This window comes from Hyperolius riggenbachi, chromosome 3, assembly GCF_040937935.1.
Source record: "Hyperolius riggenbachi isolate aHypRig1 chromosome 3, aHypRig1.pri, whole genome shotgun sequence".
Classification (NCBI taxonomy): domain Eukaryota; kingdom Metazoa; phylum Chordata; class Amphibia; order Anura; family Hyperoliidae; genus Hyperolius; species Hyperolius riggenbachi.
The window spans coordinates 251,010,984-251,036,077 of record NC_090648.1 but is presented as its reverse complement, the minus strand read 5'-3'; the positions used below and the strand labels follow the sequence as shown (position 1 = coordinate 251,036,077).

The following is a 25,094-nucleotide window of genomic DNA, read 5'->3' as shown; positions in this document are numbered from 1 at the left end:
GACAGCTCCACCGCACCAGCTTCTCTCACTATGGGAGAAATAAACAAGACGTTGTAAAGCAAGGAGGGATGCCACAAGCTGGGGGTCACTCTGGCTGTGTGTCTGGAACGACACTACTACCAACAGCCAGCCTCCATGTCAGCTAAGGGCGGAAATGACGCAAAGAACTTCTCAAGACTTCCTAGTTGTGAGTGAGGGGCGGAACCGCTGCTGGCTCTGGGCTGCTGTGTATTGTAGCTGCATCCTGGTATCTCACAGCCTCCATCCTGCTCGCCAAGTACCCGGACTGAAAACAGGAAGTGAGTATGAGGCCCAGTGACAGGAGTAGCAGTGTGCATCCTGCCTGCTGCGGAGCGGCATCTATCTCCCTCCCTCCCTGATGGCATTGTGTACATACCGCCCGGGGGAGGGCTGCGCTGCGCTGCTGCTGCAATCCAATATGGCATTCTCCTCTCTAGAAGAGCATCTCAGGCTGCTGTCCTGAGGCTGGATAACTCCTGTATATTATCTGTAGAGTTTGCCTAATAACTCTTCTATTACAAGTACAGCAGCAGCGGCTGTAAGGTGTTTGCAGCAATTGTGCAGTTTTACACTGAATAACTAAATAAATAACGGGGTTGTTTGCAGTGAACTCCTTTTTGTGTTATATAAAAATACATATGGATAAAAAGTAAACTAACTGCTTCATCACTAGCACTAACAACATACTTTGTTAGGAATGAGGTGAAGGAAATATTATTGATGTTATTATTGTGCATTTATATCACTCTGACGTGACATTTTATGCAGTGCTTTGTAGATAATATTGAACAGTTTCTGCCACTGAGGGCTCTTTCACACTATGAGCGTTTGCAAGTTTTTTAAGAGCTGCGATGTTTGACATTGCCCTAAAAACGCTTGTGCAATGATTTCCTATGAGAGTGTTCACATGTGAGCATTTCGATTTTAGTAAAATCACAAATACGCTACATTACCATTTTCCGAGTGCCTTGGCTTAATGGAAGGTATAGGGAAATTGCTATGCGTTTGAAAAAGCGCTTTGTTTAGCAATTTCCCGAGCGCTTTTAAGAATAAATACATTGTATTTATTCTTTTCCAGTTCAGAGTTCACTTTCTGACTAACATCAGGAAGTAAAAATCTCAATCGCTCTTAAAGGGAACCTTAACTGCCGTGGAAAAATAAATTCACTTACCTGGGGGCTTTCCCAAGCCTCCTGCAGCCGTCCTGTGCCCACGCCGGTCCTTCGGTGCCCTCCGGTCTCCCTCCGCCGCTAAGTTTCGTTTTCGGACGACTGCCAGTCGTCCTCGGGCCACTTCCGCATTCCTCGTCGTAAACTGCAGTAAAGCGCGTCCGCATGACGCGTTTGGCGTCATGCACATGACGCGTTTGGCGTCATGCGGACGCGCTTTACTGCAGTTTATGACGAGGAATGCAGAAGAGGCCTGAGGACGACTGGTAGTCGTCCGAAAACGAAACTTAGCGGCGGAGGGAGACCGGAGGGCACCGAAGGACCGGCGCGGGCACAGGACGGCTGCAGAAGGCTTGGGAAAGCCCCCAGGTAAGTGAATTTATTTTTCCACGGCAGTTAAGGTTCCCTTTAAAAAGCACTTAGATAATCGCTTAGAAAAGCACTTTTCTAAGTGCAAAGCGCAGGGAAAAGTGCTTTTAAAAACTCTCAATAAATCGCTCAGCACTTGTGATAGCGCTGGCGATTTATAATGTGAACATAGCCTTAAGCTGGCAATTCACGACCCCTCTATCTAGTTGATTTCTATTTGATGGAATATGCTTGAGATCAAGCGTGATGGGGCATATTGGAAAAAACCTTGCTGGGGGACCAAATAACATTGCACTGAATTCAACCATTGTTCTAGTCTTCTTCTTTATATTTTTTTCTGAGGTTGAGTAGAGCAAAGCTGTAATACTGTATCTACATACAAAGAGCATAGCTAGGTACACACATTCAATTTATCAACAAGTCAAACAGGTTATTTCCTGCATGTCTGATCAACTCCCGATTGATAATGGGTTTAATTTTCTGATCACTACTGCATAAATCGATCCCATTATCAGAAGCTGATCATATATTTTGGAAATAACTGTTTCAACCTGTTGATCTGCTGGGAAATTGAATGGTGTGTACCTTGCATAAAAAGATTTAAAGAGTAACTGTTAGGCATAAAATACAAAATCAGTTCTCTATTGCAGGCTGTTACATGGGTAAAAAGAATGCCAACCAGGCAATTAAAAAGTTTAAAAATCGGTCTTACTTTTTTTCCAAATAGGTTCTCTCTCCCCATGCCCCCAGGCTCTAACTTCGTAGACAGATGAAAAAGAGAAGCGACATGGCATGCTGAATCAGCCTGATTGGCTGAAGCCTCTGTCACCCCTCTCCTCTCTGGCCGCCTGGCCTCCCCTTCACTGTGGTGGTCTCATCAGCTGCTGGGGGGGGGGGGGTTAGAGGCTGTCTCCTGTCACTGTCCTCGGCCCCCCTCCTGTTCAGTGTTATGTTCCCTTCTCCGCACTCCTGCCGCCCGCTGTATTCCCCCTTCTGCCTGCGCTGCACATTGGGTAAGGATAAAGGCAGTGCACACAGACTCACCTAATAATGGTTCCAGACGCTGCATTTCCCTTCTATACTCTCTGCACTACCGCCGGCGGTAGTGCACAGAATAGATGGAAACGGCTGCGCTTGGATCCATTAGTAGTTGAGCCTGTGCCTGCTGCATCTATTCCTCCCCACTGTGCTCAGAATCAGTGCGGGGGGGGGGGGGGGGGGTGGATGTAGCCCAGGCATGGGCAAACTTGGCCCTCCAGCTGTTAAGGAACTACAAGTCCCACAATGCATTGCAGGAGTCTGACAGCCACAGTCATGACTCATAAAGGCAAATGCATTGTGGGACTTGTAGTTCCTTAACAGCTGGAGGGCCGAGTTTGCCCATGCCTGATCTAGCCGGAGGACACAAGATGGCCACTGCCAGGAACAGAATTCTCCTCATTTACTATATAAAATTCTCTGAAATAAAAATGTGGACGCTACATATGTTATGCAAGTAGAGCCAAGTATGTATCTACTTACATACAGTGGAGGAAATAATTATTTGACCCCTCACTGATTTTGTAAGTTTGTCCAATGACAAAGAAATGAAAAGTCTCAGAACAGTATAATTTCAATGGTAGGTTTGTTTTAACAGTGGCAGATAGCACATCAAAAGGAAAATCGAAAAAATAACCTTAAATAAAAGATAGCAACTGATTTGCATTTCATTGAGTGAAATAAGTTTTTGAACCCTCTAACAATAAAAGACTTAATACTTAGTGGAAAAACCCTTGTTTCCAAGCACAGAGGTCACACGTTTCTTGTAATTGATGACCAAGTTTGCACACATTTTAGGAGGAATGTTGGTCCACTCCTCTTTGCAGATCATGTCTAAATCCCTAAGGTTTCGAGGTTGTCTCTGTGCAACTCTGAGCTGGAGCTCCCTCCATAGCTTTTCTATTGGATTAAGGTCCGGAGACTGACTAGGCCACTCCATGACCTTAATGTGCTTCTTCTTGAGCCACTCCTTTGTTGCCTTTGCTGTATGTTTTGGGTCATTGTCGTGCTGGAACACCCATCCAGGACCCATTTTCAGTTTCCTGGCAGAGGGAAGGAGGTTGTCGTTCAGGATTTCACGATACATGGCTCCGTCCATTTTCCCGTTAATGCGATTTAATTGTCCTGTGCCCTTAGCAGAAAAACACCCCCAAAGCAAAATGTTTCCACCCCCATGCTTGACGGTGGGTACGGTGTTTTGGGGGTCATAGGCAGCATTTTTCTTCCTCCAAACACAGAGAGTTGAGTTAATGCCAAAGAGCTCTATTTTGGTCTCATCAGACCACAGCAACTTCTCCCAGTCACTCACAGAATCATTCAGGTGTTCATTGGCAAACTTCAGACGGGCCTGCACATGTGCCTTCTTGAGCAGGGGGACCTTGCGAGCCCTGCAGGATTTTAATCCATTGCGGTGTAATGTGTTTCCAATGGTTTTCTTGCTGACTGTGGTCCCTGCTAATTTGAGGTCATTCACTAACTCCTCCCGTGTAGTTCTAGGATGCTTTTTCACCTTTCTCAGAACCATTGACACCCCACGAGGTGAGATCTTGCGTAGAGCCCCAGAGCGAGGTCGATTAATGGTCATTTTGTGCTCCTTCCATTTTCGAACAATCGCACCAACAGTTGTCACCTTCTCTCCCAGCTTCTTGCTAATGGTTTTGTAGCCCATTAGAGCCTTGTGCAGGTCTACAATTTTGTCTCTGACATCCTTGGACAGCTTTTTGGTCTTTCCCATGTTGGAGAGTTTGGAGTCTGCTTGATTGATTGATTCTGTGGACAGGTGTCTTTTAGGGCTCTTTCACATTAGGGCAGATTTTCTGCGTTTCAACGCAAAGGGTAAAGTTTGCGTTACCCAAGGTGAAATGAAAGTCCATAGACTTTCATTTTAGCTTTCACATATAACGCAGCCTTTTTGTGCGTTGCGTTACACTGCACCCAGGCGCAGTTTTTCGGCCGACGCTAGCTTTATGCGTTACAATGTTAGTCAATGTAAAACGCACACTATGCACGTTTTTAATCCGTTAACGCAGGCAATCAGTCCCAGAATGCAACAGAGGAACAATGTAGAAAGTTGAAAGCTTATAAGAAAAAAAAAATACCTGCGTTTTTCTATGTGCTGTAACGCATTGAAAACGGATTAAAAACGCACACTCACTGCAGTGCAACGCATATCAAAACGCATTAAAACGCATACAACAAAACGTATGCTTTGAGCTTTCTCCAACGCAAGTTCTGATGTGAAAGAGCCCTTATACAGGTGACTAGTTAAGACAGGTGTCCTTAATGAGGGTGACTAATTGAGTAGAAGTGTCTAACCACTCTGTGGGAGCCAGAACTCTTAGGCCTGGAACCCACTGCAAACCGCAAACGCTAAACGCAACCGCTAGCGTTTTGCCTGAGCGGTTTGCAAGCTGATTCATGCGAGTTTTCGGTCGCGTTTTGCAACAGTGTATTTTTTTCCTCAGCGGTTGTGTAGCGTTTTGCGTTTCGCGTTTTTATCCTGATTGGTCCTGTGAATAATTTTTAATTTTGTTACAGTGTGCTGAACCGCAAAACGCTAGCAGAACCGCTCAGTTTAGGTTTTGCTGAGCGTTTCTGCTAGCGTTTCAATACTTTGCATTGAAGCGCCAACGCTCCCAAAATGCTGCATGTCCTGCGTTTGCGTTTCTGAGAAACGCAAACGCTCCTGTGGAAGTTGCCCCATCCATTAACATTAGCCCAGCGTTTTGGCAAACTGCTAGCGTATCGCAGTGCTGCCAAAACGCTGCCAAAAGCGCTCCTGTGGGTTCCAGCCCTTAATGGTTGTTAGGGGTTCAAAAACTTATTTCACTCAATGAAATGCAAATCAGTTGCTATCTTTTATTTAAGGTTATTTTTTTTATTTTCCTTTTGATGTGCTATCTGCCTCTGTTAAAATAAACCTACCATTGAAATGATACTGTTCTGAGACTTTTCATTTCTTTGTCATTGGACAAACTTACAAAATCAGTGAGGGGTCAAATAATTATTTCCTCCACTGTATGTGTTTTTTTTGGGGGGAAGTCAACTGTTGGATTGACTATCAGTCTTATCAGCTTTTTGAACAATAGCAAAAGACGTTTTTTAGCTGTTTCAACTTGTTTCACAACAAAAGTTGTTCAACAATTGTGCTGCATAAAAGACTGCCGTTGAGCGTGTGTATGGGGCTTAAAGGGGAACTGAACTAAGAGGTATACGGAGGCTGCCATATTTATTTCCTTTTAATCAATACCAGTTGCCTGGCAGCCCTGCTGGTCTATTTCTCTGCAGTAGTATCTGAATAACACCAGAAACAAGCATTCTTGTCAGATCTGACTTTAAAGTCTGAAAAACCTGATCTGCTGCATGCTTGTTCAGGGGCTATGGCTAATAGTATTAGACGCAGAGGATCAGCAGGGCTGCCAGGCAACTGGTATTGCTTAAAAGGAAATAAACATGGCAGCCTCCATATAACTCTCTCTTCAGTGCCTCTTTAAAGTGGTATCGTCACCATAAAAATCAAATTTTAACAGCAACTGGTCTGAGTGTATTAAAGAGAATCTGTATTGTTAAAATCGCACGAAAGTAAAAATACCAGTGTGTTAGGGGACATCTCCTATTACCCTCTGTCACAATTTCGCCGCTCCCCGCCGCATTAAAAGTAGTCAAAAACAGTTTTAAAAAGTTTGTTTATAAACAAACAAAATGGCCACCAAAACAGGAAGTAGATTGATGTACAGTATGTCCACACATAGAAAATACATCCATACAAAAGCAGGCTGTATACAGCTTTCCTTTTGAATCTCAAAAGATCATTTGTGTGTTTACCTTCTGTCCCCTTCTTCTCTCATGCACTGAACATTACAGGCTTCCTGCAGACAGCTCTGCCTGTGTTTGTAATCCCTCAGTATGTGTCAGCCAGCTACTTTCACAGCCTAACAAAGGAGGATTTTTATCCAGCTCTCTTCTATCACTGATAAGATAGCAGAGAAGCTTCTGGCTTATGTAAATAAAACACACACTGGAGTGTGCATAGAGGAACAGACCAGCACGGAAGAGTTGGCAGCCTTCCAGACACAGGCCGACAAGTCTGACAGGGGAAAGATACATTGATTTATTACAGAGACTGTCATAGTACAAAGTGCTGCAGTGAGCCAGAACACATTAGAATAGGTTTAGGAACTTGTAGGATGGTAGAAAAAACGTTGTAATTTTTGTTACAGAGTCACTTTAAGTGATAAAGATGCTAAGGCTGCATTCAAAACTTTCAAAACTTTTTCTGCTGTTCTGATTTGGAGTTATCACATACTTGAGGAGCACTGGCCCTTTAGTAGTCGTGCCAAAGAATTGCATGCTGGGGGTTCTTTTTATCTATAATGTATTCCTCCTCTTTTCTTTATTTCCCTGCCAGCTGCTTATCTGAAACCTAATACCCTACTCACTTGTGTTTACAAGCAAGGCTGAGGCGACTCAGCGATTGGAGGAGACAAGAAAAGGGCAGAAATGACATAACAAATTAGCCTTAACTGTGGGCAAAAGACCCCACCAGGGTCTTTTGCCCACCAGGAAAAGAATTCTCGTCATTTACTACATAACATTCACTGGAATCAAAACGTGGACAGTATAATACATGTGTTATGCAAGTAGATCAAGTATTTATCTACTTATATATGTGTTTTTTTCCCTGGCATAGTATGGCTGAGCCTACTGCTTTAACAAATCTAACAAAAAATTTAACAGAAAAATCTAACAGAAAATTGTATGGTGTGTACTAGGCATGCAGTCACACATCCAATTTTGATTGACCAATTTTACAACCTCCATGTAGTTTGAAGGCCTGCAGACTTAAAGGATACCCGAAGTGACATGTGTATGTACAGTGCCTAGCACACGAATAACTAGACTGTGTTCCTTTTCTTCTTTCTCTGCCTGAAAGAGTTAAATATCAGGTATATAAGTGGCTGACTCAGTCCTGACTCAGACAGGAAGTGACTACAGTGTGACCTTCACTGATAAGAAATTCCAACTGTAAAACAATTTCCTAGCAGAAAATGGCTTCTGAGAGCAAGAAAGAGATAAAAAGGGGAATTTCTTATCAGTGAGTGTCACACTGTAGTCACTTCCTGAGTCAGGACTGAGTCAGCCACTTACATACCTGATATTTATCTCATTCAGGCAGAGAAAGAAAAAAAGGAACGCTGCATAGTTATTTGTGTGCTTGGCACTGTACATACACATGTCTGTCTCATCATGTCACATGTTAATTTGCGTATCCTTTAGGCTGCTTGCACACCAAGACGTTACAGGCGCACGTTAGTGCGCCTGTAACGCTCCCCCAACGCACAGCAATGTAACACAAGTGGGCTGTTCACACAGCCCACGTTGCGTTACATGTAACGCTGCACATTCTGTGCAAAGTGCAGCATGCTACGGCGTTGGAGCGGCTATAGCCGCGTTAGACTGTTTGCACATGCGCAGTGGGGGGCGGAGGAGGCGGGGAGAGCCAGCTACAGTAGCCGCGCACATGGCTACTTAATATTCACTGCTCTGGCGGGCGCTGATTGGCCGGCGGGACCACGTGATGCGGAGTGTCTCGCTCCGCATCACGTGGTCCCGCTGGCCAATCAGCGCCACTCTGGGAGACATTATAGGACTCGAGCCGCCTAACGCGGCTCACTCTACCGTCGGCTCTTGCAGCACCATACGTTGTGTTAGGTGCACGTTATGCGACCTTAACGTGCCACCTAATGCAACGTCTTGGTGTGCAAGAAGCCTTAACCTGGCCACTAATGATCCAATCTTTTTCATCCAATCTTACCATTTCTATGTACTATAAGGTAACTGCCTAAATTATCCATTCAATATATTCACTCAGTTTACCCTTATACTACATAGATTTGGTAAAATTGGATGAAAAAGATTGTATCGTTAGTGGCCACCTATGAACAGATTGTGTAGCTAAGCTCTCATACTAGAGGGAAGTGGAAAATTGGCTAATCAGCATTGTATGTGTGTACCAGGATTTAGCAATGTTTATCTAGATATTTTAAGAATAATAGACACCTTCAGCCAGGTAGCTTAAACAGTTGATACCACCATAATGAGTTTTAATGAGGTTAGATACTTTGCTTTGATCCTGAAAGTGCATCAGTTCATTCCAGGCATAGCAATCTGCACTATTCTGACTTATGTTTCCTTCTGTAGTGTGGCTGGTTGCTACAGATACTTCCCTGCTCCGAGAGCCACCTGGATACACAATGGCAGCTGTATAAAGAGTTATGGGATCGCTTGACTGATTTCCTCACAGCAGATTATACACAGCATCCTGGTGGACATTGGAGACCCCAGCAGGCAACATCAGCAACAACGACTCTTTACTTTGCCTGCTTCATGTGCGGGTGAAAGTGGTAAGAAATTTAGAGCAGACCTGTCCTTCCACAGTGCCGCTAAATGTATTCACTTTCTGCTGCTTAACTTTTCTACTGACTGAGCATTCTTGCCTGCTTGGTGGCCATTACTTTGACATTAGTTAAATACTTTTGCTAGTCATCTTTATAACTGTTGTTTCTTCTCCCTCTTTCGGCAACAGTGTTAATCCTAGGGGATTTTTTATAGCTTTTTACAGCATCAATCTAGTCAGGGATATATTAGCAGATCATATAGTCAGCATGACCTTGGTCAGCAGTGTATACATTTAAGGGTATACATTTAAAGGGTATTAATTTTAAGGGTATTAATTTTAAGGGTATTAATTTTAAGGGTACTTTAGACAAACCGAATTATACCAGAATTGAGCCAGAAGGGAACAGAAGTGAACTAGCACAAAATTCTGGGCTGCTGATTTACTACACCCTGCATTGAAAGACCTTCAATACCATATTGAACATTCACCACCTAAACATACAGCCAGCTAAATTTAAGCACTGCACACCCGCTTACCAAACTGCTGATGGTTTCACCGTGCCTCACCAACCACACTACTGCTGATCAGCACTGGCTGCTCCTCTGCTGAACTCCCCACCAACTGATCCATCGCCGACCTCCAGACAAGCTACTTCATTACCATCCAGACACCCCATCTACCAATCACACACAGCTGGATTTTTTTTTTGCCATCATTGATGTTCTGCCAACTTCACTGCTGATCTCCTGTGGACTTCTCCTTGCCAGATTGATTACTGATGCAACTTTGCTGAACCCCTTCAGCCACATCATTGGTGACATTTACCTCATTTTGGTCTAACTGCTGTCCCCCTGTCTATGCTTCCACTCTCCACACCCCATCCTACCTTATCCCATCAGTACAAAATGTCCCCTCCTGTTCACTCCCTTACCCCTCCACCATTTCCTAGCCATCTCCCTCCCCATCTCGCTCTCCCCCATCACCACATGCTCTACCTCCACCTCCTTCTACTCCTTGTCCCCCTTCTGTTTCCCCGCACCCTCTCCCCTTCTGCCCTTAGACTCCCTTTTGGCCCTCAACCCCCATGCACCTCCCTTCCCCCCCCCAAACTCTACCCACACACCCCCTTGGCATAACCTTATTCCGATCCATCCTACCCCTAGGCATTCGCTCCGTGTTTCCTGTGGCCTCTGGAATGCCAGGTCCACCCGCAATTAGCTGCTCTCTGGAAATCGCTACCTCCAGCCACCAGACTCGCCCCCACTTAATACCTTCTCACAAGATCTCAAGACTCACCCTTTCATGCTCACATACCCCCCTACACCAGCACCATAATATGTTCTGTTAGACACCCTCTCAACAGATGCACCTATTGTCTCCACCCCCACCCTTTAGATTGTAAGCCTCTGGCAGGGCCATCTCCCTTAGTGTTTCCAGCTTGATTATGCAATTTTACTGACAATCACCCCTCTTGTGGACTAGAACAGGCTCTATTTTGACCTATGACACTGTATTATCAAATCATTTGCATGATCTTGTTTTGTTGTGAGTTTCCTGTATGTCCTACCTTGTATGTTAACCCTTTTATCTATTGTGCAGCGCTGCGTAATATGTTGGCGCTATATAAATACAATAAATAATAATAATAGCTCGTGTTTGAAGCATCTATTTGCCGCCCTGGTGTTTTTGTTTGCATAGATTTAGTGGTGCAAGAAGAATTGCCTGTTTTCCACTTCAGCTGCTTCACACAATGCTGGTTTCTCCAAATATTTAGTGGCGCTTGTGTAAGAGTTGGGGGGGGGGGGGGGAGAGGCGATTAAAACTATAAGAGACATGGACAAGGAGATTTACTAGAGGGGGATAAAGGCTTCTGCCGCCATATTGCAGAGTCCCCCAGGGACCATGGGAGCTGGTGTTGTTCAAGCTCACCTGTTCTGGCAATATAAGCTTGCATGGGGGATTTGTTGTTAAAAGAGGTAGGTAGCAGGGGGGTTTGGCTATGCTGAATTAAAAAAAAAATATCAAAATGTATAAGAAAACTGCATTAAAAATACTTTTTAAAAAGAGTGAAGCATTATTGTGGCAATCAGGGCTGTGGAGTCGGAGCAATTTTAGGTACCCGGAGTCGGTGGTTTTATAAACTGAGGAGTCTGAGTTGGGTGGTTTTTGTACCGACTCCACAGCCCTGGCGACAATAGGTTGTGTATGGCGCTAAAGGCAGCTGAGCAGTATAAATTGTTATTTAAAGGGGAACTGAAGAGAGAGGTATATGGAGGCTGTCATGTTTATTTCCTTTTAATCAATACCAGTTGCCTGGCAGCCCTGCTGATCTATTTCTCTGCAGTAGTATCTGATTAAAACCAGAAACAAGCATGCAGCTAGTCTTGTCAGATCAGACTTATAAGTCTGAACCACTGAAACACCTGATCTGCTGCATGCTTGTTCAGGGGCTATGGCTAATAGTATTAGAGACAGAGGATCAGCAGGGCTGCCAGGCAACTGGTATTGTCTAAAAGGAAATAAACATGACAGCCTCCATATACCTCTCTCTTCAGTTCCCCTTTAACCAGCTGAGCGGTCTCGTCCATCACCGCCGGAGGCTGCCGCTCAGGCCCTGCTGGGCCGATTTTCATCAAATAAAAAGCAGCACACGCAGCCGGCACTTTGCCAGCCGCGCGTGCTGCCTGATCGCCGCCGCAGCGCGGCGATCCGCCGCGTGCAGCGGCGAAAGAGGGTCCCCCCAGCCGCCTGAGCCCAGCGTAGCCAGAACAAAAAGTTCCGGCCAGCGCTAAGGGCTGGATCAGAGGCGGCTGACGTCAGGAGGTCGGCTGACGTCCATGACGTCACTCCGCTCGGCGCCATGGCGACGAGGTAAGCGAAACACGGAAGGCTGCTCATTGCGGCCTTCCGTGTTACTTCTGGCCGCCGGAGGCGATCAGAAGAACGCATCCGGAGCGCCCTCTAGTGGGCTTTCATGCAGCCAACTTTTAGTTGGCTGCATGAAATCGGTTTTTTTTTTATTGAAAAAAAACCCTCCCGCAGCCGCCCTGGCGATCTTAATAGAACGCCAGGGTGGTTAAAGTTGTAGGTGAAACGGCATACCAAGCTTTGCTTAAAAGGAAAATAATATGGCAGGTTGCATATCCCCTGTCACATCAAACTAACTTAAAGTGAGAAATGTACTTAAAGTTTAATACTTACCTGAGGAGAGGTAAGGCCTTGGGTAGTAGAGCATCCCACTCCTCCATGCGGCTTGTTGTGCCTCTGCTGTCAGCCAATAAAGCTGTTTTCCTGAATAGCTCTTAGGAACGACTCAAGTTCCCGAGTAGTTTTGAGGATGAGTGCATCACTGCTGCGCGTCCGTGAATGTAAAAACACTTTCACTATAACGAACAGAATCATTGCTATTTGATGGCTCGTCCCAATGACAGTTGCTTTTGCCTACTTTAGTGGATTTCACAGACGTGAAATTGTACATTCTCTACACTCAGATTAAGTACAATCCTGCAGCATCAAAGGGAGAGGAACCATAGTCTTCTGACTCATACACACGGGGCACAACTGTCGCCACAAACACGTGGCACGCGCATATTGCGGCAACAGGTCCTCCATGTGTATAATGGCGCGCTCCACGAACTGTCGCTAGTGAGAGCTGTCGCCAGGCGATTGAATTGGCCAATCGCCAGCAACAGCTGTCGCAGCAACCGCTAGTGTACACACACACACAGACACACACAGACACAGACACACACACACACAGAGTACGCGTGGTGGACTAGCGACAGCTACCCACAGCCAGAAGGGAGCTTCCGGCGGGGGGGGATGAAACTTTCGGCGACAGCTTCCGCCACGTCTCTGCCTGTTGGGCAGAGACGTGTAGACAGCTGTCGCCGAGCTGTTGCGCACATGTCTCCTGTGTGCTAGCAACAGCAACAACGGTGCCTCGTGTGTATGAGGCTTAAGTTGTGATGACGTTTAACATATATATGTACTGTGCTTGTATCTCAAGACATTGCTTGCTTATCAAGTCAAAACTTTCTAAAAAATTTTGGTTGGCTTGCAAAGCGCTCTTAAACCAAGATACTATAAATCCAAGGTTTTAGTGGCCTTTTTCCACCACCTTGTGATTTGCGATTTTATTCTGATCGCAAAATGCAAGGTACATTAAACTAATGGAAACACCAGCAGTAATTTCCATTAGTGCGATTCGATTGCGATGCGGTTTTGGTCCAAGTGCAATAGTCATCCTGCCACGTTTTGGATGTGATTGAGCTCCACTATACTGAGTATAGTAGCTCAATCGCTTGATGGAAATCAACACATTCGCGATCTCATAGTGGAAAAGAGCCCTTACTTTCCATTGTCTTGGGCAGCTTTTTAAACTTAGTGGAGGTGGGTTTCTTGTCCTGCATTTTGTGTTACTGTTCTAGTTATGAAAAGCAACAGCTTTGAAGTAGATAGACTGTGTACCTGTTATAGATTTCCATACATGGAATATACTTTTAGCAGTATGGAGTTAACGTTTCAAACTTGTATATCATACAGGTTTTATTGATGGAGTCTTTCATGTGTATTTTAGGCTGAGTATGAGCACGGGTGAAGAAGAGTCTAGCAGAGTAAAACTTCAGACAACACGGAGCTCCCTAACGCTGACCCAGGACCTTGATGGGAACTTGATCCTCCATTGTCCGCAAAATGGTACAGAGGTTTACTTTTACTGCCTGTTCAGTAAGCAAGCACCTATTCAGTAGGAGACCTTAGGCAAGTCTCCCTAACACTGCTACTGCCTATTGAGCGCGTCCTAGTGGCTGCAGCTCTGGCGCTTTGAGTCCGCCAGGAGAAAAGCGTGATATAAATGTTATTTGTCTTGTCTTGTCTTTTATGTAGTCTAGGCAAAGCATGTAATTTACCAAAAATGGCCACATCCACAACATTGTTCAGCTGCTTGTGGTGACCTTGTGGTGACCTTTTACATACAGTAATATTGTGCTGCTTGTAGGGTCATGGAAAATTAGTTAGATGAAAAATCACCACAAAATCCTGATCAGCAGCTGAGAGCAACTTCCTGTTCCTGTCATAGGATGTAGATAAAAAGGAATCGGTGCTGGGAAGTTCTGCAGTGTGGGCAAAAATTGCTGTATTTTTCTGTAGCTCATAGAAGCACAATGTTGTCATGTCCTACCACCGGCATGCACATACCTAGATTATTATTATTCTTCCTTTAATCATAGCCTGTTTAGCGGTGTGAATGACTTCTAGCTTGTGAATAATGGGGCTAAAAACAGTATTCTGTTACACAACAGCAACTGAATTGCTCTAAAGCTTTATATACACACACTAGATAATCCTCAGCCGAGCTGATGTTCTTTTAAAGGGATACTGTAGGGGGGGTCGGGGGAAAATGAGCTGAACTTACCAGGGGCTTCTAATGGTCCCCCGCAGACATCCTGTGTTGACGCAGCCATTCCCCAATGCTCCGGCCCCGCCTCCGGTTCACTTCTGGAATTTCTGACTTTAAAGTCAGAAAACCACTGCGCCTGCGTTGCCGTGTCCTCGCTCCCGCTGATGTCACCAGGAATGTACTGCGCAGACACAGACCATACTGGGCCTGCGCTGTGCGCTTTTGATGACAGCGGGATCGAGGACACGGGCGTGCAGGCGCAGTGGTTTTCTGACTTTAAAGTCAGAAATTCCAGAAGTGAACCGGAGGCGGGGCCGGACCATCGGTGAGCGGCTGCGCGGGCACAGGATGTCTGCGGGGGACCATTAGAAGCCCCGGGTAAGTTCAGCTCATTTTCCCCCGACCCCCCTACAGTATCCCTTTAAAGAGTGATACTTACTGATTGTGTTTCGGAAGATTGTTTTTGTAGAAAATCTAAGTAAGGTTGTGTATTATTCCATTTTCTTCTCAATTATATGTTTTATCTCATGCTTCATTGCTTGTCAATTTTGTGTGCTCATTTTAATATTGTGTACCTTGAAGGATCAGAGAATGACCAGAGCTTTGAGGTGACCATGACGGCCACCACAGAAGTGGTGGATGATGACATTAATGAAGAATCCATAACTCAGATTCAGGTATCTTAACTTGAAAAGGATGCAAAATTATTGTTCCTTTTATTAAGTAACAATAAAGAAAAAGTTGATATTAAAGTAGTAGTAAAAATGTTGTACTAAAGTAGCAGTAAAAATAAGTTATTTTTAAATTGTTTCATGAGGATACAAACCACCAGGTCTGTTAGGGCCTAACCGCACTGCCCCATGCATTTATGTGAGCAACACAGAGCTGTCCCATTCAGTGCAGTTGGAGGGAGGCAGCACTGCAATGGAGAAAAATGCAGGTGCCATAAATTTCTGTAAACCGCCTGGTCATCTGCGTTGTTTTACAACGCAATTGTGTGCACAAGCACTTAAAGTGTACCAGTAGTAAGAAAAAGTGGGTACCTGGGGGTATTTACTCCAGGAGTGAGAAGCCTCTGGATCCCAAAGAGGCTGTCCGAAGCAGAGGGGATCCAGCACTTTCTCCCCCATTAATCTTCCTTGCAATCCAATGGTTGTGGTCGGGTACTCCATCAAAGAGTTATAGGGTGCTTGATACTGAGGCATAGGCAATGCCTCCACAATAGTCAGCAGTCCAGTGTATCAGCACACCACTTTTTCAATCAAACACGCTCTTTTATTGAGCCATATGTTTCCACAAGAGATTTAGCCGACAATTGTTTTGGGGGCCACACAGGGTCGATAAAGGGGAACCCTGCATGGCCCCTGAAACAATTTTCGGCTAAATCTCTTGTGGAAACTTATGGTTCAATAAAAGAGCGTGTTTGATTGAAAAAGTGGTGTGCTGATACATTGGACTGCCATAAATCTTCCTTGGCGGTGCTTGTGGGTATGCGTGCATGCGCACTGGTGGCTCTCCCCACTTGGTCTCCGGCGGAAATAGCCTAGCCCAATTGGGTCTGCACTACTGTGCAGAGGCGAGCCGTTTGAGCAGTAGAGCGGACCCAACAGGGCTTGGTTATGTCCGCTCCAATTGAGAGCCGCTGGTGTGCCTGTGCAGGCAGATAAAGGTAAATATTGTGTCTGCTTGTGTTGTGGTCCCAGCGCTGGAATGATCTGCCTGAGGAGGATGGAAGTCTCATTAAGATCCAAAAGCGTCCCCCTCCCAAGGTAAGTACCTCCAAGGGGCACTTTTTTTCCATACAGGTTTACTTGAGCTGTAAAACTTTTAGGGCCCTTTCACACCAACCGCGTTCTGATCTGATTTGCTGATAGCAAGGGCACTGTGGTTAACATAGTAATCGTGGTGCCCTTTTCACACTGCTGCAAATCAAATTTAACCTAAACACAAAAGTAGTACATGCAGCATTTTTCCTACTTTTGCATTTGGGTTATAAATAAGAGCACAAGAAAATCATAGTCGGATATAAGGCAAGTAAGACAATAAAAAGTCATACTTGCGTAGAGCTTTGTGTGCTGGTTTGCCTGGCATGCTGTATAAGAGCAAAAAAGGCTTGGTTTCCTTAATGTGATTGAATTGGTTACGAGATTTTTGTCTGTGAATAGTCCCAAATGTTTGTCTATACGAAAAATTGTTCATAAGCGATTGGTTGACAAATTGTATCATTAGTGGCCACCTTAAGATCGATCCAAGCACAACAGTGGGACACAGCGATCAAATGTTAAGTCTAGAGACTGATATTTCTAAAGGTGGACACTAACGGTCCAATTTCTAGAGAAAAATCGTTCAAGCGATCAGAAATTCTGATAGGATTGGTTGTAAGTAATCTCCATTAATGGGCACAATAGATTACGAACGATTTAAATATAATCGTTCAGTTTTGGTCAAACCAAAATTAGGATTTTCTTGTTTTGGTGTGGTAGATAGGAAGCAAAGATTGGTTCGTTGGTGGTGTAGTGAACAATTTTTCTTCCTATCAGAATTATCTGATCGCTCGAACAATTTTTTGCTAGAAATTGGATCGTTAGTGGCCACCTTAAGACAGCTATATACTACTAGGAGATGTTGTAATAGGTTACCATGTATGTTAGATTCAATATAACCATCACATCTATTGTATATGCTTCATCTTAATTTGTAATTAGCCACAATATGTATTCTGTATGGTATAGGGCAAGGCTAGGGAACCTATGGCTCGGGAGCCAGATGTGGCTCTTTTGATGGCTAGTTCTGGCTCACAGACAAATCAGAAGGGGTTGATTCACTAAGCTACACTGCTCAAGCAGCTCAGCTTAGTGTGGCAGCGCAAATAACATTTTCAATATAGGCACACTACTGTTGTAGCATGCACTACTAACTTACTCGCGCTACCCCAAAACGATTGTTCCAATTGTCCCACTCGGAACCATGTTAGGTCCAGTGACTTTGTAGGACGAGATCCCCACACTTTGATTGGCACAATAGGCTGCCTGTCACTTGACAGGCAGCCTATTGGGCCAAAATGCAGGATCTCATCCTACAAAGTGAGTCAACCCCCGAAGTCAGCTAGCTAATTGAACAAGCTGTTACTTGGTATTTCTCCTGTCTGGCTCTCGGGGAAATCGCTGATGTTGCTCAAACCCAAGAGAAACCCGAGAGAAGCCGAAGACATGTTAGACATTTACGCTGCCCGGAAGATCAACTGTATACACATCACCATGGCAACAGGAAACATGAGCCCTCTTCTGCGCATGCGCACTGTGCCAGTTTGAAACATATTGTATGGCTCTCACAGTATTTTAAAATATGTGGTGTTTATGGCTCTCAGCCAAAAAGGTTCCTGACCCCTGGTATAGGGCATATATTACACAATGCACATATAAACTACTTCAGTCATGGAGCTGCTTGCTTTTACATTGGGAGAACTTGCTGGTAAAGTTTTCTGTGATTTCATCTTCTCTTATCCAGATCCTGCAGAATGAGCAGCTGGATGCCATTTCTCCTGGAGACATCGATGAGGTGTCTGCAGTTAGCAGGGCATGGTTTACCAGCAAAGAAGACAAAGATTCTCTAACCAATAAAGGTAGGTATGGCTAAGACAGCAATGTGTCGTTATTGTAAGGGCTCGTCTACATGGCGGTTTGTGGTTTCCATACATAGGGTGTTGTATTCAGATGCTTTCACAAAATACAGAAGCATAAAACACTGTAGAACAAAAGCAGCAGAAATGCAGTTCTTTGAATTATCAATGTGTTTGTGCGTTGCTTCTTTATTGTTTGTGTACATGGGCCTATGCTGTCTTACAGATAGTGTAAAGCACAGGTTTCAAACTCAAGGCCTGCAGGCCAAATCGGCCCTCCTTGCCATTTTATGTGGCCCCCTGAGCTTCAAATGTGCATGATACTTGATATGCTCAAGATATGTAAAGGACAGGATTGACAAAGAAATGCAGCAAGGAAGTATCTGGCACTGTATAGCTTTTAACGACCACAACAGTAATGAAGTGCTATAACAGTGCAGGGTTACATACATACTGTGCTTGTGGCAATGCTGGAACAGGGATAACAGTGGGCACTTGGGGTGCATGGCCTAACTTTAAAGTAAGTCTGAAGTGAGTTTAAAAAAAAATATAAGCAAATGCTCGCCTAAGGAGAGGGAACACTCTGGGTCCTATAGAGCCTTCCTGTTCCTCCAACGGTGCCCACATTCCAGCGCTAGATCCCCCGTTAGCAGTCTCTGACTGATTGGGTCGCAGACTGCTCACTTCCGCCGATGTGGGAGACTTCAGAAATCTCAGGGCACCCAAGTGCTCTCAAAGACAGACCGCTCTGTACTGCGCATGCGCGAGCACGCATTCTCACGCATGCACAGTACGGAGCAGCCAGTCGGTCAGAGACTGGAACGCTGGCACCGTAGGAAGAACAGGAAGGCTCTATATGACCCAGAGCCTGTCCTCTCCTTAAGCGAGTCTTTTTTTTTTTTTCCTTTTTTTTTTTTTTAACTCGCTTCAGACTTACTTTAAGAAAATTAGCGATGGCACCTTTTAAGATCCTTCAGTTGAATGAATTTCATTACATGACAGAAAGAATAGTGTATGTAATATGTATTTCTTAAAAAAAAAAAAAAATTTTAGGTCACAGATGGAAGCAAGGCATGTGGTCCAAAGAGGAAATCGCAATCCTTATGAGCAACATTGACCGATACGTGAAGGTAGGCATCATTTTACTGGTACTGATTTCATCGCTTTTCACCATGTAATCCTATATAATATGTGCGCAGCATGGACCCAGCCTCACACAGGCAGGACGACAGGGACGGAGCCAGGCAGGTGTGTGAGCGGGCGGCCGGGTGTGCGTGCGTGGCGGGTGCGCGAAGGTGCGCGTAGACAGACTTAGCCCGTTTTTAAACGGGCTAAAGTCACTAGTTCTTAGATAATTCCATTTCCGGTACTATTGTTGCACTATTGCTTTGAAAGTGTAAATCTGTGTTTAATTTAAATGAAGTACATTTTTTTCTGGGGCTGTATTAACAAGTCTTGTTATAGCTTATTTTAAAATATTACTTTTTTTTTTTGCCAATTTCTGTTTTAGGCTCATGGCATTAAAGATGCTGCTGAAATCATTTTTGAGATGTCGAAGGATGAGAGGAAAGATTTCTACAGGACAATAGCATGGGGCTTGAACCGCCCACTCTTTGCAGTGTACCGAAGAGTCCTCCGTATGTATGATGACAGGAACCACGTGGGCAAGTAAGGGCACACTACAGTGTCAGGAATATGTCAATTACTTAAAGGGTACCTGAGATTTCGGGAATAAGAAGGTTTTATACTCACCCGGGGCTTCCTCCAGCCCCATGAGCAACGATGCATCCCTCGCCGTCCTCCCAAGTGCCTCCTTCAGCCGCAAGTAGTCCCAGTAATCTGTCTCAGTCGCGCCAGTCATAGATATGAACATGCAAGCTCAGTGGATTTGAGCACACTTGTTCATAGATGGGTTGCTAGCTGCAGCACCTTGTGTATAGCTAGATCATTCCCCATGTCCAGCCACTGTGCCTAGCCTCACTGTAATTATATGACTGGATTGTTTGTGTTTTATATTGATGTTCTGCTTGTTTCTTGCAGGTACACACATGCTGAAATTGAAAGACTAAGAGAGTAAGTGCTGCACAATGCATAGAGATCTTTTAGGAAGAATTTCAGAATAACCTATGTGTAAAATGCAATGAAGGGGTTATTGAAATAATAAAATTACACATAGCCAAATTAAGAGCAAGTTACTTTTCTTTTCCTATTCAGGTAGAAGTCGTAGCATGTACGTTAGTTGATCTTTCATTGCCAAGGCAGATTATTTCTCCCTATGTACATGTTGGGAAGTTGCAGTTTATGAAATTCCCTACATTGTAAATGCAATCCCAGTAGATTTCGGCAGAAATCCATCTAGAATCAATATCGCTGCAGGCATTGTATTGCTCGATGCTGTGCACCGCTATGCTTCCAACAATTCCCCTCTGCACCTTCCCCGCATGCTCACACCCAGATTTTCCAGGATGTTCAATCAATATGAAGAGACTTGGCAGGAAATGAAAGAAATGATATATACAGAAAAGCATGCTTGCTGGAGGGATCTCTTAGTCACATGGCTGACTTTTTCACTAAGTATTTTTTTTTATAGAACGACCACATCAAATCTAGTAATGACATTGAGGTTGATTCACTAAGCTGTGCTACAGCAGCGCAGCTTAATGAGACCAGAGAGTGTTATAATGTCGTGCCCACACTATGCAGCCATAGCGTGCAAAGTGAAATTACACTGTGCTCATTTACTGTAAAGGGAGCTTTGTTACACTTAACGAGCGCTCTACTGAACACGCCTGGAGCCTGGCGGGTCCAGTAGCTTCAAAGTACATGATTCCTGCACTTTGATTGGCCCTGCACATTAGGCTGCCTATCAAGTGACAGACAGCCTACAGGGCCAATCAAAGTGCAGTAATCTCGTACTTATTTATTGTATTTATAAAGCGCCAACATATTATGCAGCGCTTACTTAGAAGCTACTGGACCCACCGGGCTCCAGGTGGTTTCAGTTGAGTGCTCGTTAAGTGTAACGAAGCACCCTTTACACTATCTGAGCACAGCGTAATTTCACTGCGCATGCTATGGCTGCATAGTGTGGGCAGGGCATTATAACACTCTCTGCTCTCATTAAGCTGCGCTACTGTAGCAGCGTGGCTTGGTGAATCAAGCCCATAGTCCCCTATTTAGCTTTACTAACACTATGAGGAGCTATGGTTTTCATAGGGCTTATTTATTTATTTATTTTACTTTTTTGTGAAATGTAACCTTTTGCTATTTTAATTACATACAGTGCTTCAGTAATATAAAAAAACATTTGTTTTATATATAGCACATTTACAGAACACTCTGCTTGTTTTAATGGGTCTTCTTTTTTTTCCCAACCGGTTTTTAAGGCTCCGTTTGAAGCATGGGAATGACTGGGCTACAATAGGGGCTGCTCTGGGCAGGAGTGCCTCTTCTGTTAAAGATCGCTGTCGATTAATGAAGGAGACATGTAAAACAGGTACAATACCTTCTCAGTTGAATCCACCCTTTCTATGAGTAGAAGCCTTTTCTTACAAATGCCCACGTATTTCATGGTGGATAGCTTTTTAGGTGCTCCAAGCTCTGCACCCTGGCTACCCAGACACTGCTTTATTTGATCTGAGGAAGCGGACTGTGCTGCGCAAAAGAAAACGCGTTATCGTTTTTGTGTCTGATTATCTTAAAAATGTTTTCTTATATTGGCGTTGCCCCTTATTCTTAGAGATAATCCATTTTATGCTTATTACATCCATGATTATTTTTTTGGGGTGCCTTCTCCCTCCCAGTGATCTTTCCTCAATGTTCAGTTGCATCACATCTGACTAATGTTGCATGTAATGTCGTTATGCTGTATCTTTGTTGTTTTCTCAGGCAGTAAAGTGACATCATAGTCGAACATGCAGTAATATCGATATGGATTTGTTTCCCAAATGTTTTGTTTTCTAATGTCAGTGCTTTTTCCATTGCTACTGATAACTTGGCCTTAGCTGCACTTCAGTTATCTAGTAATTACTTATTTAGCCAACTGGGTATGGTAGGCATAGGAGATTCTTTCAGTCATTAACTTTTTTTTTATATGTTTTTCTTTAGTACAGTTATAAATGTGAATGCTTCCCCTTAATGTTCAGAAAAAAAGAGCATGTTTATGATTTGTTATTGTGTCCTTGCGAAATATTTTCTGTGGTCTTTAAAGTGTTATATGTTCCTACTTACATGTTTATGATTTCAGGAAAATGGACAGATGAAGAGGAGAGAAGGTTGACAGATGTGGTTCATGAGCTAACAGGCACGGAGACTGGTGATATAGTAACACAAGGCGTGTCCTGGGCTTTAGTGGCAGAACGAGTGGGAACCCGCTCAGAAAAGCAGTGTCGCTCTAAGTGGCTGAACTACCTGAACTGGAAGCAGAGTGGTGGTACACAGTGGACCAAAGAAGATGAAGGGAATCTGATTCTGAGGTTTGAATTATCCTTCTTACCAGGAGAATATTTTAACTTCACTACATACCAGCCATTAGGAAGATATTTGCTAAACCGATATGATTTTTTTGGGGTGGAAAATCTTATATTTTACATTAAAGGATAATGAAATTAGTCTGTAAATAGTATAATAGTTTTGGTTAGTTATCAGTAAAGTTGATGTGTTCTTCCCATGAGAACCCTCAGTTACTACCTCCTTATGGCCATAAAGGAGGAGGGCTGAGCTTGATGTGGAGTGCAGTGGGCAGAGGCGGCGATAAGCTTGAGTTACCACCCCTAGCCGCAGTGCACATGTGTAAAGATTTTGATTATGGTCAAGCACGTCAACACTAGTTATAAGTGCCTGTATTTGTGTACTAAATCTGTATGCTAAGACAAAGTTTTGTATAACTCTAGACTGAAAATGCAAGCTTTGGAAATAGATTGGATCTCTTCATGAGCTACTAAGCTGTGTTTAACACAAGAATTAAAGAAAAAAAAAAAGCCCACGTTGTCACAAAGTATTTGTGTTAACAATTGAAGTCCTAACCTTTTTAAAATCAGAATGGATACAATCATGACAAGTAATGAAGATCCTAATGGCTCACATTTATCAACTGAGGAGAAAGAAAGAAGCCTTAACATAGACAAAGAATGGAACAGCTCCTGTAGCACATAACATAACTTCTGATAGGTGGACTAGGAGACCTCAGTTAAAGCCTCGTACACGCACTAGACAGAAATTGGCTAATATGGTAATTTGAGATTGTCTCAGCTGAGAATCTAGCATGTGTTCGGGTGTCTCATGAGTTCACTTCAAGATCCAGCATGCTAGATCTTTAAAGAGACACTGAAGCGAAAAAAAAATATTATGATTTGTATGTGTAGTACAGCTAAGAAATAAAACATTAAGATCAGATATATCAGTCTAATTGTTTCCAGTACAGGAAGAGTTAAGAAACTCTAGTTATCTCTATGCAAAAAAGCCATTAATCTCTACGACTTTCAAAGTCGTGGAGAGGGCTGTTATCTGACTTTTATTATCTCAACTGTAAGTGAACTAATTACTTTTCCTCTGCCAGAGGAGAGGTCATTAGTTCACAGACTGCTCTGAAAGAATCATTTTGAATGCTGAGTGTTGTGTAATCTGCACATATTAGAGAATGATGCAATGTTAGAAAAAACACTGTACACCTGAAAATAAAAATATGAGGATATTTTCTTTGCTGCTAATCTTCTAGTAATTATTCATAGTACACAACCAATTCACTATATCATATATTTTTTTTCGCTTCAGTGTCTCTTTAAGTGAAACCAATCAGCAAGTGCATTGTTCCCCTTCTTACCCCACCTGCTGCAAGCCACTCAATTGTGCACCTCTGCATTGTATCTACTCCCCTCTCCATAGCAGCAGTACAGCTGAGCGATTTTTCTGTATTGGCCCAGAACTGTCAGCTTAGCTATCGAGTCCCTTCATATCTTAAAAACTCTCCTTTATTGATCTGGAACAAGAAAAATCTGTCTGCACAATGGAAGAAAGGATTGTTTTAAAATGCCCAAAAAGTACAATATGATAGATTGGGGCTACTGAAGAATGACTTTTGTTTGAATTGAGGTCTTCTGCATTGTCATGCTGTATTATGCCATTCTAAGCTTTTTGAGAGGAAGGAAGGTTTAGCTAGGCCTTAATATGTTCATGTTAATCCTTTCAGGGGTAGCACTTCTGGTTCTGTACATGCAGACGCAATATGTCGGGTACTTATAGATCTTCTAGTTACAGTGCAGCACATTTCTAAGAAGGCCTACAGTGTTTTAATATTCCATTTCTGTTTTGCTAGAATAGCAGAGCTTGGTGTGTTGGATGAAAATGACATCAACTGGGATTTGCTGGCAGAAGGCTGGAGCAGTGTTCGATCTCCACAGTGGCTCAGAAGTAAATGGTGGACAGTGAAGCGACAGATCGCCAACCACAGGGATGTGACTTTCCCTGGTAATATACCAGAGCCGGGAAATAGCTCTTAACTGTCACCAGTGTAAAATATCAAGCTGATTTGATAACCGCTTTTAAATTCATGCTGAGATGTTCATTCAGAATTGCCATCACCCTATGAATGTGTTATGGGTTTTTTGTTTTTATTTCATTGTCGGCCTCACCCTCTTATTTGGCTGGTAGTGTTGCGAGTATGGCAGAGTCTTGCTTTCCTACAGCAGTAAACAAGAAATTAACAATAAGGGCCCATTTACAGTAGAAATTGCACAGCGCAATTGTGATTTTGCAGTGCAATACTTCATGATTTTGCCACTCTTGCACTTTGAGTCTCATTTCAGTGAATAAGAATCACACAATCGTTCAGAAAATGCCGCATGCAGCGCATTTCTGATTTTTCGCAAGTGCTGTAGTGAGAGTAATCCCATAGGATTACGTGTGTCACAGGCTTTGCTGATCGCCGGTGATCAGCAAAGCACTGAAACGCTGCCATAAAGCGCCCAAATGTGAACTAGCCCTTATGCCTGGTGCACACCATGCAATTTCCCGTCAGAACGACAGGTTGAATCGATAATTTCCAACAGGCCCGGTCTGATTTCCAACCGTTTTTCTGAT

General features: G+C 43.7%; 1 protein-coding gene across 3 annotated transcripts in view; it reads left to right on the top strand.

The window, feature by feature from the left end:
• The first annotated feature begins 201 nt into the window (after nt 1-201).
• Nucleotides 202-25,094, top strand: part of DMTF1 (cyclin D binding myb like transcription factor 1) — a 44,617-nt gene continuing 19,724 nt past the window's right edge. For 2 of the 3 annotated variants that reach the window (XM_068276165.1, XM_068276162.1), the window contains exons 1-11: nt 202-299; nt 8,799-9,001; nt 13,577-13,695; nt 14,981-15,075; nt 17,906-18,020; nt 19,071-19,147; nt 19,528-19,685; nt 20,058-20,090; nt 21,404-21,513; nt 22,264-22,492; nt 24,331-24,482. In XM_068276165.1, coding sequence (XP_068132266.1) covers nt 13,584-13,695; nt 14,981-15,075; nt 17,906-18,020; nt 19,071-19,147; nt 19,528-19,685; nt 20,058-20,090; nt 21,404-21,513; nt 22,264-22,492; nt 24,331-24,482 — 1,081 coding nt within the window. In that variant the 5' untranslated portion in view covers nt 202-299; nt 8,799-9,001; nt 13,577-13,583. The remainder of the gene's footprint in view (nt 300-8,798; nt 9,002-13,576; nt 13,696-14,980; nt 15,076-17,905; nt 18,021-19,070; nt 19,148-19,527; nt 19,686-20,057; nt 20,091-21,403; nt 21,514-22,263; nt 22,493-24,330; nt 24,483-25,094) is intronic. The other variant, XM_068276163.1, reaches the window with a different exon arrangement.